Source organism: Trifolium pratense, linkage group LG7, assembly GCF_020283565.1.
Source record: "Trifolium pratense cultivar HEN17-A07 linkage group LG7, ARS_RC_1.1, whole genome shotgun sequence".
NCBI lineage: Eukaryota > Viridiplantae > Streptophyta > Magnoliopsida > Fabales > Fabaceae > Trifolium > Trifolium pratense.
In genome coordinates this window covers 38,820,244-38,839,288 of record NC_060065.1, presented here as the reverse complement: position 1 = coordinate 38,839,288, position 19,045 = coordinate 38,820,244, and the positions used below count along the sequence as shown (strand labels likewise).

Genomic DNA, 19,045 nt, shown 5'->3' with positions numbered 1-19,045 from the left:
ATTCAAGGTTCGATGTGATGATCCTCGGACCCTTCATGACCCAACAAATAAGGTGTTGCTACATCATGCAACATGTCGTGTTTATAACAGTTTAGTTGTTATGCACTATCGATGTAAAGTTTTTTTTACACTAATTTACACTAATGAATATGACATATCATGTATTTTAAAAGTTAAAACACATTTTATGATGTGTGTGTCAATATATTATCGGATGCATGTGTAAAATAATTTTACACCAACACTGATATAAACTAAATTCGTGTTTATAAATACAATACATCATGTGTCAATATATTATTAGACGCATGTGTAAACTAACTTTACACTGACAGTGTATATAAATTAAAAAAAAATTCTTCGTCGTCTCTATTTTATCCGAAACAAAAATTTTAGAAATATAAATATAATCATGTAATATTTAGTAGATACAATTATTTTTTATATTTTTTAACAGGCTAAATTGCAGTTTTGATCCCCGCATTTCATAATTGTGCAATTTTTGTCCCCTAGTTTCAAACGAGCGATTTTGGTCCCGCACGTTTCTTAATTGTGCGATTTTGGTCCCCCTAGTTTCAATTTCAAACGAGCGAATTTGGTCCCCACATTTGCCCCTTTTGCATTTTTTTGTCCCCGTTGACTATTTTGATAAAAAAATTGTCGACATAATTTTTTTTTACAACCTATAAAAAAAAAACTAAGGAAGGGTCACTTGAGTCTATTGAAGCTAGCCGCCTGCATACAAAGTTCCTTGCCATGGCAGGTGCAAGAGTTGTTCTCATTAAATTTGCAGATGAATTACATAATATGACGACGCTAGATGCATTGCCGTTGTCAAGCAGCAGAGGTTTGCAAATGATACTTTGAAGATTTTTGCACCTTTGATCAATCACTTAGAAATATCTAATTGGAAGGAACAATTAATATATTTTAAGTATCTCAACCCAGTGCATCACAAAGAGCTTTCGTCGAAGTTTCTACAATTGAGAGATTAGAGCAATCACTCAAAACGATGGCATTTTTAAAAAAAAAATATAGATTGTCCAATTAAAAAAAATGATAGACTGTGGGGTATAATTTAGACATGTGTCAAAAAATTTCATGTCAACAGTCTTTTGGTCAAAATAGTTAACAGAGACAAAAAAAATGCAAAAAGGGGCAAATGTGGGGACTAAAATCGCTCGTTTTAAACTAGCGGGACCAAAATCGCACAATTAGAAAATGTGGGGGATCAAACTCGCTCATTTGAAACCAGGGAGACCAAAATCGCACAATTAGAAAATATGGGGGCCAAAACTGCAATTTAGTTTTTTTTTTTATAAAATTATAGCAATGAAAAGGAGAAATGAATAAAAAAATTAACTCAATTTTTTTTTAAACTCAAAATATTATATCAACACAATGTATAACACATTTCTTATGTTTATTTATACCAATATTATTTTTAAATAAATTATTTTCTTTATTCTTCACACATAGAACACTTTCCCATGTGTACCAAAAAAAAAAAACACTTTCCCATATATATCTTTCATTTTTTTTTTCTTCTCATTGTTGGGTGAAAACAAACACTAAGTACAAAATGAGTGCAATTACACTAACTATATAGTGGTCGCCACAATAAACTAACTAACCACTTGCTAATTAATCAAAAGAATTTTTGTCGATAAAAGACATAAGTGAGATTGAGAAACTTCGGTTGGACATGTTCTCTAATGAAGTGGTAGTCAATGTCCATGTGATTGGAACTTTCATTGCATGTTGGATTATTTGTCATTTGAATTGTTGCTAACTATCGCTATGTGTTTGATCGGCTGAAAATGAGCGATTGGACTGAACAATTTTTGTTATACTCTGTTTGATTTGAAATTGGTTATGAGACTGGATAAATTAGGTAGCAAGAGAAAGGCCAAAAATAAGAATTTTTGTCTCTCACTGAATCATAGGACAACTTTTTGTCCACAGTACAACTATAAAAAATATGAAAAATACTCATTTTATTTTCGAATATAAAAATATTATCGCTCAATCTCTCTCCGATACAGTTTTGTCTTGTCCTGTATTATCTTGTTTTGTTCTGTCTAGTCTTGCTGTTTTACGAATACCACAATTCCATCGATTGTTATTTCAAATGCATTAAGTAGTTGTTTAACCCACAACAATTTTGGAACCGACGCTACATATTTTGCAACGAATTTGCGACAGTTTGAATATCTGTCGCAATTAGGTGTAGTGGCGGAATCAGAAAAAATATTGTGGGTGGGCCGAAAAATAGTCAAATTAATTTTTTTGGTCCCTCTATTTTCATATGTTACAATTTAGTCAAATAAATTTTGGTTCCGTCACAATATTTTTACTCTAAAAATTGTGATTTTTGGTCATAAAGGTGATTTATTGTCTCCAACATTGAATCTATAAAGATGAAATATCAAATTTGAGACCAAAATTCATAATTTTTGGCATTAAAATTCGCTATTTTTACGGAAAAAAAAAGAAAAAAAAATTGAGAAAGGACTAAAATTGGAACAAATGTGAAAATATGGGACTTAAAAACTTAAATATTAATTAAACATATTTTTTTTTTATGTCATTTCATATTTATATATGTTAGTTCAATCGTTAATTTTATCTAATACTATAAATTCAATTAATTATGAACTAATATTTACATTAATACTTGAACCTAATATGTGTACCGAGTTACTTATAAAGTTATAATCATCAATAATAAACTCTAAATTAATATTTACATTAATATTTGTACAAATATGTATACTAAGTGATTTAAAGTCATTAATAATATATTTAAATTAATACTCTACATATATAAAAAACTAAAATTATTGTTTTGGGGTGGGGGTGGGCCGTGGCCCACCTCAGCCCACCCCAGGTCCGCTACTGATTAGGTGTTGTCGACGCCAAGAACTGCGTCCTTTCTGAAACCGTCGCTATGTAGGGTTGCAGCAGTTGGAAATCGCCGCTAAACCCTTCCGGAACAGTCGCAAATTGGCTGTTTTCTTATAGGGAATATTGGCCAAGTTTATTGACCGATAAGCTAGATCAGGCCTTGAAGTACATGGGTCCATAGGAACAAAAGTCGTTTTGCAGTAGTGAAACAAAGGTTAATGTCTTTCTCAAACTTTGCAATTTCCAAGCCCATCTAGTATTTTAAATCATCACGAACCTTCAACTTGAAGTGTTTTTCAGCATGCTTTTAATTTAGAAGCAATGAGATATCCACTTTGGGTGGCCACAATGATGTCATCTACATATACAAGGCTTCTAGTGTAATTTTGTCTAAAAAAATAATGATTGTTGACATTCAATGAAGTAGAGATTACTTTTAAAGATTTTATAAAAATTAAAGTTGAAGGATTTAATTAATATGCACTTAAGGTGTAAAATAATTTTATACTGTCAACCAATATAAATCATGTTTTCTGTCACATCACTTCACTTTCTTGATATAACATGGGAAAATGACGGTTGTTTATTGGATGATCGTGTCAAACTATTTTACACCGTCGGTGCATATCAATGAAACTAAAAAATTGAATTCATTTTGAGATTGATTATTAGACTTAAATGCATTTTTGCTCGCTCTATTTTATTAAATCTGTAATTTTGATCCACCTATTTTATTTTTCGCAATTATAGTCCCTATATTTTTAAAATTTCAAACTTTTTGTCCCCCTCTTATTTTCTTCTTCAATTTCGATGACACGTCACCTCATTAAATGACATGACTCACCCATTATAATGATCTGGCAGCCACATAATTTTTTTAAAATTTCTTAAATATGACATGCTATTTTCATTATAAATAATTAAAAAATAAGTAGGAAAAAAAACATTAATTAAAATGTTGAAATAAGAATCAATGGAATTAGAGATTTAGGGGTTCTTCGTATGTAGTAATCATTAAATCAAAAGGAAGTTTTCATTTAACTCAACTGGGCGTTTGTTTTAAGGTTGTTAATTTTACTCCCATAAATCATATTCGCATAAAATAATAATGGAAATTTTATTCCTAGGTATTTTAAAAAAAACATGTTTGGTTCATATTAACTACATTTCTATGAATTATTGATAAAAGTGGGTAAAAGAGAAGTTATTGGAAGTTATTTAAAATACATTCCCTTTTTCAGGAAAAATCATAGGAATAAGAGAAGTTATTAAAAGTTATTTTATTTCAAGGAAACTTCATACCGAGGAATAATTTCATGTCAAATTTGTAACAAACATGGGTATATTTATTCCAAGTCATATATTCCCCGAAATATTATTCCTAACCTCGAAACAAACAGTGATTCATTAGAAGAAAACATACTTTCTTTAAAAAAAATAAAAAATTAGCAGCAAACTCTATTATTGTGTAAATTTCATATCCATTGATTAAATAGTGACTTAGATGATAGGGAGAGCATTGTTGATCCGGCAATTTGCAAGGCATGTTTGAGTCAATCATTGAAGGCAATGATGGAGATATGTGTGAAGTGTCTGTTTAAAGATCCATTAGAAAGGCCTTCCACAGAAGACGAACAAAGAATTCTTAAAAATCTAAAATGGAGAATAAGATGGGGATGACACATGCTAAAGAACCCTAATCCCCAATTCCAATTATTCTTATTTCAATATTTTAATTAATGTGTTTATACTTATTTGTTAATTATATTTTTTATGTCATATTTAAGAAATACTCCCTCCGCATCACAATATATGTCGTTTTGACACTTTTACACATATTAAGTAGGGGTGGCAAAGTGGGCATGCCTGCCCCGTTTAGGCCCGCCCCGTTTAAGCCCGCCCAAAAGCAGGGCGGGGCGGGGAAACTTAGGTGTCCGGGTTCAACAACTCAAGCCCGCCCGTTTATTGGCGAGTTGGCGGGTTGGCGGGCCGGCCCGCCAAATACTTTTTTTTTTTTATTAACTATTTGAATTATAAATTCATAATTCTTACCTCCTAGTTGATGTTAAAAAAAATACTAGCACTTATAATTACCCTTAATTAAACTAATACTTACAATTACCCTTAATTAAACTAATAGAAACATCAACTAAGTTAATAAATAATTCATTACAATATAAGATAAAAGGATAAATACTAGCAAGTGATAATTCCCATTTAAAACAAGCAAACAAGCTGGAAGTCAATTTGTGGGTAGACGAAGTAGCGGAAGATGTAATGCTTGTGGAAGTTGTGGTAGATGAATTAGGAATGGAAGAATAATTCTCAAAGAGACCGTACAACTTCTTCTTAACTTCTTCCATTTTACATTTAGAAGTAAGTGGATCAACTTTTGAGTAACAAAATTCCAAAGTAGAAAGCTTTATCCTTGGGTCAAGAACCGCTCCTAGAGCAAGCACCACACTATTTTCAATAAAAGTAAAAAAATATTAAAAAAAATTTAAAAGCCCGCGGGCTAACCCGCCCCGCCCCGTTTTTTAGGCGGATTAGGCGGGGGCGGGCCGCCTTAAGGTAGCGAGCCGAAAACCTCAGCCCGGCCCGCCAAAAATGGTGGGTCAAATGGGTCGGTCCGGCGGGCCTGACCCGTTTTGCCACCCCTAATATTAAGAAAGGTAATTAATGTTGGTTAAAAAAAAGGTAATTAATGTTGTATGGAAAAGAGAGATTATGAGTTGATTTACAAAATTGTCCTTCATTTATGATATGAAAAGAATAAATTGAAAAATTGAAAGAAGAGAGAGTAATAAATGGTTAATGGTATAATATGAAAAATAGCATTAAATGTTTCATTGATAATATAAAGTGACATATATTGTGGTACAAATTTTCCCCCTAAAGTGACATATATTATGGTACAGAGAGAGTAATTTTTTTATATGGCTGCCACATCATCATAATGGATGAGTCATGTCATTTAATAAGGTGACATGTCATCTAAATTGAAGAAGAAAATAAGAGGGGGACGAGTTTGATATTTAAAAAATATTTTACACGGTTAATTAATGCATCTATATTGAACTCTTATTGGGTTCGATTTCTGGGTGGAATAATTTTTTGGTCATACTTTATTTACCTCACGGCCGAACTCTGAACTACTAAGACCCCTTTCTCCTAGAAACTAGAGCGTCATAAACAAAAATAATAATAATCAATCGTTAACTAGAGAAAGAAAAAAATATAATAAAATCAAACTCGTTTTCTTACCCCCACCCCAAGAAGAAATAACAAACCCAATGATCTTTTCAAATAACAAGAACACATGAAAAGATTCAAATAAACCTAACAACTAACTATTATCAACAAAAGTTTGTCAAAAAAAACTATTATCAACAAAATAAAAAGCCTAACAACTAACAAGAGATTAAAACAAAACCTAACAAGAGTTTAAAACGAAAAACTTTTTGTTCTAAATTGTTATATACTAGTAGTTATCCTCAAATAAAGAAAAGAAAAAGCATCAAGCACAGTGTCCACAAATAAATCACCTACAATCTAGTTATCCTCATCAACATAAACTCTATCTACAGTATTTTTAAATTTAAAAATTTATTATTTTGTAATTTTTAATGACCACAACTCTCACTATTTGCCACGTGTTCATCTTAGTTTCACCATCATACGTGTACTCTCTCCTTATATATAGGTAACTATGTTGATCAAATCATAACAAAAAAACCAACACACAACACAAAAACAACACATAACACTAAGAAAACCACCTTGATATTTCAGAATTTTCAGAAAAGAACACAAAAACAGAAAACATGGCTGAAAGTGGTGGCGGCAGAACTGAACCTTTTATTGATCAAGAAGTTTCAAATGGTTCTTGGAGACTCAATGTCAAAGAGTTTCATCTACCAAGACAAAATAATGTTGTTGATCATCAAAACAAATCTTCGTTTAGTTTTAATGGTCTTCTTCGTAAGCCTAGTGAGTCATTCTTAAATGTTATAAAGGTTATGTTTTTTTTTTGTGTTGAATTGTGTGAACTGACCCATGATGTTGTTTTTCACTCTTTTCAAGTTTCTCTTGCATTGATTGAATAAAGTTTCAATTTTGTGTAATGGGTATGTTTAGTTTTATTTGATTATGTTATGTATGTGTTGCTGTTGAATTCTGCAAAAAGCCATTGTTCATCCTTTTTTTCCTTTTTTATTAACTTTTATGTTTAAAGTTTCCATTTTTTTTAATAATATGAACCATGAACACTCGGATTATGGGTGGTCTGGTGTATGACATGCGTCAGTGTCCAATATTGACAGAACATCGACACTTATAATTACATGTTATTTTTTAAATTATTATCTGTGTCAATGTATTAGTGTTCATGTGTGTGTTTGCTTCGTATATAATGAGTGTATTTGGTTTTCTTTGATTATGTTATGTTTGTGTTGAATTTTGCAAATCTAGCAAACTATTTTTTCTTCATCCTATTTAAGTTTATTTTAAAAAAAACTTTCTTGTATGTAAAAACTTTTAAATTCCCTGTTTTTTTTGTGGTGATTTAGTTGAATTTTGCAAACATAAAAAGGTAAGATTATGATAATGTTAATCTATTTGTGTTGTCATATTGTAACAATAGTGGAATCTTTATATGTAAAGGAAGAGCTTTTTTATGGTGGATATTCATCGATTTACACATAGTGCTATCATCATTATTATTTAATTATGATATCAAAAGTAGATTATGATTGATATTGATATTGATAATGATCATACGTTTATACTTGCAAGTTGTTGATACTGTTTCTGAATATACTCCATTACTCAATCACACACATTAATCTTTTCTTGTCAAAATCACTTATACTTTTAGTCCTTTTATATACAATAAAATCTTAATTAGACATGAATCTTCCTTCCCTTAATTTCTTTACAGATCATTTTTTGGTTGTATCCTTTATAATACTATTTTAAAGGATAAAGTAAATTTTCATGTTAAGTGCTTTGCATAAGTTGTGTGCCACTTCCATTACTTGTTCACATTTAATAATGTTTACATTTTAATATATATATTTTTTAGTAGGTTGTTGATTTGAAAATTTTGAAATTTCTGGTTATTAGTTGACTTGAGAAATTGGTAAAAGATTGCCACAATTAAAAAGTTTGCTTTTAGTTTAAGTGTGTATTTGGTTTTACTTGTTGGAAGAGTCAAAAGTGATTTTGGACAAAATTAATTTTAACATGTTTGGCAGAGATGTCGATTGAAGCGTTATGTAGTTTTTGACTTTAAACGTGACTTTTACACTTAAATTTATTGTTCAAGTTACTTTTAACTGAAATCAAACGCATTCTAGTTTGTAAAGCTGTTTGGTTTTTTTCTTAGAAAGTTTTGGATTATGTTATGGCTTGTGGCTTCGTTACTTACATACACAACTTGTGTTTCAGGGAAGCAACGCAAGGTGGCGGAGTATTACAAGAAACAGGAGAGACTTCTTGAAGGTTTTAATGAAATGGAGGCTATGCATGAAACTGGTTTTTACCCTGGAGGTCTCACCGAGGTTGATTTTTCTATACATCAATATGATTTACTTCTAATTTGCAATGTTGTCAAATAGCGATTATAGTGTAGCGGAATTTGAACAAATCACCGTTGTTTTGTAATACGCTATTTAGTACAAAGTGTTGTCAAATAGTGGTTATACTTATAGCAGCGCTATAGGCCTGTAGCATACAAGAATTTGAACAAACTGCTATTTTCCGTGATTTGCAATTAACACTGATAATTTGTGATAAAAGGAGGTGCATGTAACTAGTTTTGGTGATAGTAATAATAATAATATCAGTGAAAAATTTTCAATCGAACCTGATCGGTTCAAACACGTAGTAGATGAATAATTGATTTGAATCCATAAGAGTTTTACAGTTTACTAAACCAAATTGTATTATGTTTCTCAGGACGAAATGAAGCAACTTGCAAAGAGCGAGAGGATGGCAGTTCATATCTCAAATGCATGTAACTTAGTGCTGTTTGCTGCAAAGGTTTTCGCGTCAATTGAGAGCAGATCATTAGCAGTCATTGCATCAACACTAGATTCTCTTTTGGACCTTTTGTCGGGTTTCATATTGTGGTTTACTTCTCATGCCATGAGAAAGCCAAACCGTTATCACTATCCGATTGGAAAGAAACGCATGCAACCAGTGGTAACACAATTTAGATTTTAGTCGCAAAACAATTTACAAGTCCTTTAAAATTTTAGTAAATGCAATAGTTTCATAATATTCTGAGAGTGAAATACAAATACTAATTGGTTTCTATTGCAGGGTATCATTGTTTTTGCATCCGTGATGGCAACCTTGGGCTTACAGATTTTGATCGAGTCCGGTCGGCAAATTATTGCAAAGGTAATTACACATATCAACTTTTGTTTTCGTTACTTGTTAAAATTTGAGTTTAATTGGTTTTGTCACATGTAGCAGTGTTTAAAATTTCTGAGTATCATTCTTTTTCCTTACAGGCTAAGCCTGAAATGGATCCAGTAAAGGTGAATTGGATGATCGGGATTATGGTATCCGTGACTGTAGTGAAATTCATTCTTATGGTATACTGTCGAAGATTTAAAAATGAAATCATCAAAGCATATGCACAAGATCATTTATTCGATGTCATTACTAATTCTGTCGGATTAGCTGCTGCTGTTCTAGCTGTCAAGTATTACTGGTGGATTGATCCAACAGGAGCTATTGTTGTAAGTTTATAACTACATCATATTTCCTTCTCATTTTTCTTTCGTTTTCTGATTTAGTTAACATGTTCAATAATTAGTATTTCCATTAATAATTTTCGTATAACTCCACATAAAAATATCGAAGGAGTTTTTTGCATCATGTGGTTGTTTTCTTTTTAGAGGCCGAGCCTCAGTGCAATTGTGAGGTTCTTGCCATGTGACCTGGAAGTCGCTGGTTCAGATCCTAGAAATAGTCTCTATTTGTGGCGATAAGCTGCGTGCATCTTTCCAGGACTTTTGAAAACAACTAAAAACCGATATGAACCGTTAAACTGATCTGGACCACACAAATAACAAATCAAACTATGACTGATAGTTCACAAATTGAACCCAACCTGTTCGGCTCAGTTCAGTGTGTGAATTATCCGTCACAATTCTGTTTGTGATTCAGTTTTTTTATTTTTTTCCATCTATCTTAATTATTAGATAAAAGTAGCAATTTGGTATAGTTCGGTTCACAATGAATCAATTCGTTTCAAAAAGTACAGTTCAATTTTTGTGAAGGTAATTTCAGCGCAGTTCAGAACCACAGAACTGGTGCACCGAAGCTTTATACCAGACCAGTTCGGGACGAACAGTTAACGGTTCAGTTCAGTTTTATCGAACTGTTGTAACGGACAGAACTTGTGCACTGAGTCTTTTGTACCAGACTGGTTCCGGACAAACAGTTAACAGTTTGGTTCCATTTTTCTGAACTGTTGTATCGGTTGAGTTTCCTTTCTAAATGAACCACGAACAATCCTACACACTTGAGTCCACTTTGTCGGAGCCTCGTGCATTGAGCCACCTTTTTTTTATGATTGTTTGCTAGTTACTTATACCAATTAACTCCGTGATTAATGTATACTAACAATGATTATGATATTATCCTGATTTTGTATTGCAGATTGCATTATATACAATCAACACATGGACAAAGACAGTGATTGAGAATGTTTGGTCACTCATCGGAAGAACAGCACCACCCGATTTCTTGGCAAAGTTAACATACCTTATATGGAACCACCATGAACAAATCAAACACATTGACACAGTTAGAGCATACACATTTGGTGCACATTACTTTGTGGAAGTTGACATTGTTTTGCCAGAAGACATGTTTCTAAACCAAGCACACAACATTGGTGAAACACTTCAAGAAAAGCTAGAACAACTTCCAGAAGTTGAAAGAGCTTTTGTTCATATTGATTTTGAGTTCACTCATAGACCTGAGCATAAGACATCAGTATGATGATGTTGGAATGGAAGAGAGTTTCTTTTAACAGCTTTTGTTTTTTCATGATAGTTTTTGTTTCAAGACAAGTAACAGCTTTTGGTTTATCGATATGGTTATAGTTGTTGATACATCTGATAATAATTACTGTCTTTAATCTATATGTGATGTGAAAGACATAAATAAGATTTGATTGAGACAAAAATCATGTTGTAGATATAATCCAAAACTAATTGTAAATTAAAAGAGATAAAGTAAAGTAGAATTTTTTTTTCAAGTAGTTTAATGGCTAGAAAATTCATCTTAAAGGTGAACAAATGAAGTGTTTGGGATTCGAACTTCAGCTCTTACACATATATCTTGTCTCTACCAACTGAGTTAAGTTTACGGGGACCGCTTTTATATATGCTATTGAACTATTTTTATAAGTTATGTTAGACAGCTTGTGAAAATAAGTTGAAAAAATATGGCAAATGTTTTTGACAATGGATAAATTTAAATTAGTCATTTCAAATAGACTCAATGTTTGCTTCTCAAGGATTACATTGTGAAAACTCATGTCTTGGAGTGTTATAAATAAATGTGTGGTGTTGTTCTTAATGTAAAACTTTATTTTAGTAGTTTGTTAACTGGTGTACTACTACGTGACGATTATGTTGAAAAAGATAGAAGTCGCGGTAATTTTTTCACTTTTGATTGAGTTTCTTTATTAGGTGTTCTTCCTGTTGCTTAAGGGGGTATTCACGTTTGGCATATGCCCGCTCTGACCAAGATTTTTGGAGATGATTATGTGCTTCAATTCGGCAGAGGAAGCTTTTTGTGGCATTGTTTGTATTTTCATAACTATTCAAGTATTTGAGGAACTTTTTCAAAAAATTTCTTGAGATGTACTGAATCACTTATGTATATTCCTAAGATAAAAAAATAATGATAAAAAAATTGACTTAATCTTTCGGTTCTAAAAAAAAGCAATTTTAGTAATTTGGAGTTACTAGATTAGTAAACTTATAAGATCTTTTTTCTCAAAATATACCCCTAGACCCTTCTTATTTCCCGTAATACCCTCTTTCAAACTTATTTCCCGTAATACCCCCTCAGGGGACACAAACTGACGCTGCAGTAGGGAGAGGGAATAGCGACACTCCCAACGTCGCCATTGACCAACGGTAGCGACGTTCTGACTGTCGCTATTGACAAATGATTTTTTTTTGTTTTTTCCTGTCTGGTCTGCAGGGGATGGAGAGAAAGGCTTTTTTATTTAATTTTTTAATTTTTTTTATTTGATGAAAAAAATAAATTTTATTGCAATATGATGATATAAATATTTATATTTATTTGATGAACAAATAAATATAATTTATTATAATAAGAACACTAAAATTCTCAATGCATACGTCATCCGGTGCCACAAGGTGGAGGACCTGCATTCCTCGGATGTCCTCGTCCATATTGCTCTTCCTCGTTGTCCTCGTTTGGATTTCTTTCTTCCACGCCAAGAAAATTTCTAAGACCTTCAGACCAAGAGGAACTTTCACCAGCAGCCCACGTTGAATTTAACATCTCGTCCGATACAGCAGAACCCCACGATAAATCTATGGGAATTTGTTGAAGTTGTATAGAATCATCGAGGTAGTAAGCATTTGCTAAATTTTCATTGAAACGTTGAGTTTCCGGTTATTCAAATGGTTGGTCGTCGAAAAAATTCTGCGCAAGTGGCAATGGGATAAAAAAATTGGATTGACTAAAAGGCATTGGATGTTGTTGTTGGGTAAATGGTTGTTGTTGTTTGGTAAATGGTTGTTGTTGTGTGGGAGAGGTATGTTGTTGTTGAGGGGTATAAGGTGGTGGGTCTGGGATCTCGGTATGTTGATGTTGTTGGCTAAATGATGGTGTGTCTGGGAAAATGGTATGTTGGGTAAATGTATGCGGCTGCACATCGGGATGTGGGCGTGGATCAACAAAGGAAAACATCAATTGCACTTTCAAATCACCCTTCAATTTGTACCAATATTTTATTATTGTAGCTTCGAGAGAGTCACTTGGGATGTCCGTGCATGAATTTAAATAGGCCATATGCTGGATTGGATTTTTATATGTTCATTGTTTTTTAACAAGAACATTTCTTGAATCTTATTCTTTAAAGCTGCAAGCGAACTCAATTTGTCAATCAGTAATTTAAAATGTTCTTGGCGACCTTCAAATTTAACAGAAAAATTATGGCAACCATTGGAAGATGTCATTTCTTATAAAATAAAGAGTGGAGAAAATGAGATAATAAAATGAAGAAGATGAAGTTAGTTGAGTGAAAAATGAAAGTGTGGGGTTTGATATTTATAGAATGAGATAGTAGAAAAAATATTAAAAAAAAAAAAAAAATCAAAAATCCTTCTCTCTCTCTCTCTCTCCCTCCCTCCCTCCCTCCCATTCGACCGGAAAAAACAAAAAAAAAATCCTTGATCAATAGCGACGTTCTGACTGTCGCTACCCAAGGTGAATGGCGACGTTCTGACCACTTTCCCCTTCTGCAAACTCAGTTTGTGTCTCTTGATGGGGGTATTACGATAAATAAGTTTGAGAGGGGGTATTATGGAAAATAAGAGGGGCCTAGGGGTATATTTTGGAAAAAAAATCAAAATTTGATTAATAAGTATTTCAATTAAGATATAAACTCAAATTCTTTCTAATAATTTGACATTGGTAGTGCATATGTGGTGGAATTATGGAGTGTTAGAAGGGCTCGTGTATGCTAGAAGGATGCAATTTCAATTTATTGAGTTTCAGAGGTGTCTTTCATGCGGAAAGCTTCTCTTCCCATTCTTTCACGATTTCTTTTCTACCCAAAACACACAGAAGATTTCGGTTTCTATTTCCCAAAGTTTTTTTTAATGTAAATTTTACACTAAAAAAACTTCAGTTTCTATTTACTGAAGTTTTCTGCGTGTTTTGGGTAGAAAAAAACGTGAGGGATGGGAAGAGAAGCTTTCTCTCATGCATGTGCCATATGAACCATGGCATAGGGTTCATAAAGATGGGGTCTAAAAAAATTATAGGGTAGTAATATTAGTATATAAGGGGTATAAAACGACGGATTGCGGTATTCCAATGGAGTCCAAATATTTGAGGTTCTCTTTATTCTAAAATGTGTATTTTTTAGTTACAAAATGTCCTAAAACAGATTGTTCTATTGTGGATTATTTTTTTAGATCTTTATAGTTAATTGTTATACTATAGTTTTATCAAATGAAAAAAGCGTGTGATAGAGATTGTCTTGTTTATCAAACTTTTTTATAGGCTTAATTACTCTTTTGGTTCTTTATCTTTATTTTAAGTTTCAAGCTGATCCCTTATGTTTTAAAAGTTTCAAGTTAGTCCCTTATCTTTTCTGCAGATTTCATGTTGGTCCCTCCCCCATCAAAGTTTTCACTATTACCGTTAAATTTGAACATGTGGCAAACGAAAACCACATTTGGAAACATGAAACCTGCATAAAAGATAAGGGACCAACTTGAAACTTTTAAAAAATAAGGGACCAACTTAAAACCTAAAATAAAAATAAGAACCAAAAGTGCAATTAAGTCTTTTTTATAGTAGTGAAAAAAATGAACCATGGCATAGGGTTCATAAAGATGGGGTCTAAAAAAATTATAGGGTAGTAATATTAGTATATAAGGGGTATAAAACGACGGATTGCGGTATTCCAATGGAGTCCAAATATTTGAGGTTCTCTTTATTCTAAAATGTGTATTTTTTAGTTACAAAATGTCCTAAAACATATTGTTCTATGAGTTTAATTGATATGCACTGACGGTGTAAAATAGTTTTACACCATCGTCCAATAAACAACCATTATTTTGCCATGTCATATCAGGAAAGTGGGGTGAAGTGGGGTGATGTGGCGGAAAACATGGTTGGTATTGGTTGATAGTGTAAAATTTTTTTACACCGTCGGTGCATATCAATTAAATCCATTGTTCTATTGTGGATTATTTTTTTAGATCTTTATAGTTAATTATTATACTATAGTTTTATCAAATGAAAAAAGCGTGTGATAGAGATTGTCTTGTTTATCAAACTTTTTTATAGGCTTAATTACTCTTTTAGTTCTTTATCTTTATTTTAAGTTTCAAGCTGATCCCTTATGTTTTAAAAGTTTCAAGTTAGTCCCTTATCTTTTCTGCAGATTTCATGTTGGTCCCTCCCCCATCAAAGTTTTCACTATTACCGTTAAATTTGAACATGTGGCAAACGAAAACCACATTTGGAAACATGAAACCTGCATAAAAGATAAGGGACCAACTTGAAACTTTTAAAAAATAAGGGACCAACTTAAAACCTAAAATAAAAATAAGAACCAAAAGTGCAATTAAGTCTTTTTTATAGTAGTGAAAAAAATGAACCATGGCATAGGGTTCATGCATGTGCCATATGAACCATGGCATAGGGTTCATAAAGATGGGGTCTAAAAAAATTATAGGGTAGTAATATTAGTATATAAGGGTATAAAACGACGGATTGCGGTATTCCAATGGAGTCCAAATATTTGAGGTTCTCTTTATTCTAAAATGTGTATTTTTTAGTTACAAAATGTCCTAAAACAGATTGTTCTATTGTGGATTATTTTTTTAGATCTTTATAGTTAATTGTTATACTATAGTTTTATCAAATGAAAAAAGCGTGTGATAGAGATTGTCTTGTTTATCAAACTTTTTTATAGGCTTAATTACTCTTTTAGTTCTTTATCTTTATTTTAAGTTTCAAGCTGATCCCTTATTTTTTAAAAGTTTCAAGTTAGTCCCTTATCTTTTCTACAGATTTCATGTTGGTCCCACCCCCATCAAAGTTTTCACTATTAATGTTAAATTTGAACATGTGGCAAACGAAAACCATATTTGGAAACATGAAACCTGCATAAAAGATAAGGGACCAACTTGAAACTTTTAAAAAATAAGGGACCAACTTAAAACCTAAAATAAAAATAAGAACCAAAAGTGCAATTAAGTCTTTTTTATAGTAGTGAAAAAAATGAATATTTTTTAGTGTTATTGATGTTATTTGTAGTGTTATTGATGAAAAAAACGAATCAACAATTGTTTCAATTTTTTTGCGTTTATCTTTTATTAGGGCCCATTTTTTATAATTCCACGTGGCCTCCAAAAACTCAAAGCCGGTCCTATTGAGTTGCATGTTGATTCTCTTGTTGCGCAAGTTAATTATGGATGTTCGATGGACTCGGGGATATGTTTTCCCCAATCTGTAGCTTTTTGTTTTATTGGGAAAAACTAACACTAATGTAATTTACATTTAATTTTATGAGAATAATTCTTGAAAATGATTTTCTCCCTTATAATTTGGAACAAAAAAAATGGATTTTTTTCCCTTATAATTTGAGACGGAAGGAATACACAATAAAAAGCAAAATTTAGCATCATCTTGAAGTATCAAGTGATGGTTTTCAATCAAATTTAATGACAACATTGGATACTTGCCTTCGGTCCATTTTTATTAAAGACAATTTGGTGAATAAAAATTAATATTTAATATATATTATATATTATGAGTCAAATATATTATTTTTGTCAACTCAGTTAGCTCTTATGAAAAAAATTCTTGCAGGAACCTTGCAATGATTATTTTCTTGTTAAATAATCTGTTGGCTAAAATTTTACTTTTTAAAGTGAATAAGTGAAAGGATCATAATTCGAATTCTGATCAATCATAATTCGAATTCTGATCCAACACATCCATCCTCAAATTTTTCAGACTAGAGTTTGCAACTTTTGAAGAAACTATTCTGACATGTATATGGATGCACTTGGAGGGAATGAGATAGAACGAAATGTATAATTACATGTGCAATTCGGTAAGCAAAATTAGGGCGTAAAGAGTACGTTTGGTTTAGTATCACAATTCAACATTAATCGAATATTACTTTGTGGTGATTTTGCACGAATTAGTTTTGAAAGATAATTCCTCTTTTCCATTTATCATTATTCATTGTCAAGTTTCTTTGGTAGGCAAACAATTACAACAATAAAAATTTGAAATACAATAAAAATTTACACAAAACAGACGAATTTAACATGACAAACAATTATAACACATTTTTAGTTTTTGTCAAAAAAAAAAAAAGCAATAATTTGAAATGTAGCGACTTGTTCGAGGCCATATTCAAAACTGAATTTATTTGATAGGCACGGAGAATCGCCATTAGTACTTGTTTTCGCCAACCTTCAATGCAAGAAGCAGTCATGAGGTATTTTTCAACCTGACTCTCTTGCTCTGCAAATTGGCTTTTACAAATTAGATATCATTTAAAACAATGTAAAGATTTTTCAATTTCAAACAAACAAAACAATTTTATTGTAAAAATATAGGAGCATATGAATGCATAAGCCTGAGGATAAAACAAGGGCCAATGCCAGAATTTCAGATCCAAATAATTATTGGCAACGTACAGCACTGAATGCACCATGGAATAGGTGAATCAGAGACTCTAAATTGTTGCCTTTTTCTCAACACATTCAATTATAAATAGAAAGATAGCACTAAACATATGATTTACTTATTTAAATCAACAAATCTCCATTAACTACACTAATTACTTTAGTAATCATACTATTGGAATCACCAAAGATCCATATGGTTATGTTTCAGCCTTCCAGATCAATACTAGTTAACACACAAATAAGTTAACATATATGCCTTGAAACATTTATCTTCCTTAAAGAAGAAATTTCAAGACATATATGAAAATCTTACAAATGTATTAACAAATGTTGAACCAGAAGAGAAAAATTCAAAAATTGATGAAAAAAAAGATTTTACATAGAATTGAAAATGTAGGAACATCTGAATGCATAAGCCAGAGAAAGATCGATGGCAAATGTCAGAATCTCAGATCCAAATAATTCTCGGCAACGTACAGCACTAAAATCACTATCAAATAAGCAAATCAGAGACTCTAAATTGTTGCCTATTCATTCAATAAATCAAAACTCTAAAATCATATAAAAACAAGTTTCAGCAAAAAATAAAAGGCTCAGATTGTATAGTTGGCATCAACAAGCTTATTTAGCTTTCAAAGTTTGATGGTATACATAAATTCATCACAGCCATAAAAATCAAAGAAAAATTAAATAAAATAAAATAATTGGAACTAAAGAATGAAGATTTTTGTGATTAACATAAAAGAGAGGGATTTGAGAGAAAACGATGAAGAAAACAAGAAGCGGTGATGGATGATTGAAGAAGAGAAAAAGGGTTTAAATAGGTAGAGACTATAGCGAAACCCTAGTTTTTTGTGAAGGAATTTACGGTATTGTCCCTAAAAATTGTTGGGCTTTTTGAGCCCATTGATTTCGTCAAATACTAGGTTTTGTTTTGTTGGTCTTGCTATCATCACTCCCATATTTTCGGATGCAGACTGACTGCTGTTAATATTTGATATTTTTCTGATGATTTGTTTCCTATTTTATATATTTGTCCATTTATGTTTAATTATATCCCAATTATGTCCTTAATCAATTGTATCGCTATTTTTTTTTTGTTTACTTTTTTGTTGGCAATGAGGGTTGAATCTAGACTATCATACGTACAATCCAAACCACTCATCGTTATATTAAACTTAGTGGTTTGATTGCATCACTACTTTGATTATGAATGAAAAATTATAAGTTTACTTGTGTTTTTTTTTTTTTTTTAACAATCGTAAGTTTACTTGTGTTAAACTTAAATGTGATAAATGTGGCAGTTAGATATAGATTTGATGTTCGTAAAAAAAAATAGGTTTAAATGCAGTTTTGGCCCCTCAAGCTTCACAATTGCTTGATTTTGGCCCCCCACATTTCAATTGCTTGATTTTAACCCTCTAAGTTTCACAATTGCTTGATTTTAACCCTCCAAGTTTCAATTGCTCGATTTTGGCCCCCCAAGTTTACCCCCTTTTGCATTTGCTAGCCCCCCGTTGACTTTTTTGACTATAAATTGCTTGTGTGACATTTTAAAAAAATTAAAAATATGTTTTAATTAAAAAATAATAATATTTGCTTTTATAAAAATGTATTAAAAATTGTTTTTTTAATAAAAAGTTTAATAATTATTTTTTATTTTAAAAAAAGTTTACAAAGTTTTTAAAAAA

General features: G+C 31.7%; 1 protein-coding gene and 2 non-coding genes across 5 annotated transcripts; 1 reads left to right on the top strand and 2 right to left on the bottom strand.

The window, feature by feature from the left end:
- Positions 1-6,417: 6,417 nt before the first annotated feature.
- LOC123893894 (metal tolerance protein 10-like) lies at positions 6,418-11,113 on the top strand. 3 transcript variants are annotated; one of them, XM_045943719.1, is made up of 6 exons: positions 6,418-6,897; positions 8,356-8,468; positions 8,866-9,111; positions 9,232-9,312; positions 9,426-9,656; positions 10,582-11,113. In XM_045943719.1, the coding sequence occupies exons 1-6, from the start codon at positions 6,732-6,734 to the stop codon at positions 10,924-10,926; spliced, it is 1,182 nt and encodes a 393-aa protein (XP_045799675.1). In that variant the 5' UTR covers positions 6,418-6,731; the 3' UTR covers positions 10,927-11,113. The 3 variants fall into 3 exon arrangements, with proteins under 3 accessions (XP_045799675.1, XP_045799676.1, XP_045799677.1); XM_045943720.1 differs by lacking the exon at positions 6,418-6,897 and adding an exon at positions 7,886-7,904; XM_045943721.1 differs by lacking the exon at positions 6,418-6,897 and adding an exon at positions 7,971-8,047.
- Positions 11,114-17,049: 5,936 nt separating this feature from the next.
- Positions 17,050-17,188, bottom strand: LOC123900201. Its single transcript, XR_006805853.1, has one exon. It is a non-coding gene; the product is annotated as a small nucleolar RNA snoR86 (small nucleolar RNA).
- Positions 17,189-17,943: 755 nt separating this feature from the next.
- LOC123900227 lies at positions 17,944-18,023 on the bottom strand. Its single transcript, XR_006805880.1, has one exon. It is a non-coding gene; the product is annotated as a small nucleolar RNA snoR116 (small nucleolar RNA).
- Positions 18,024-19,045: the final 1,022 nt, after the last annotated feature.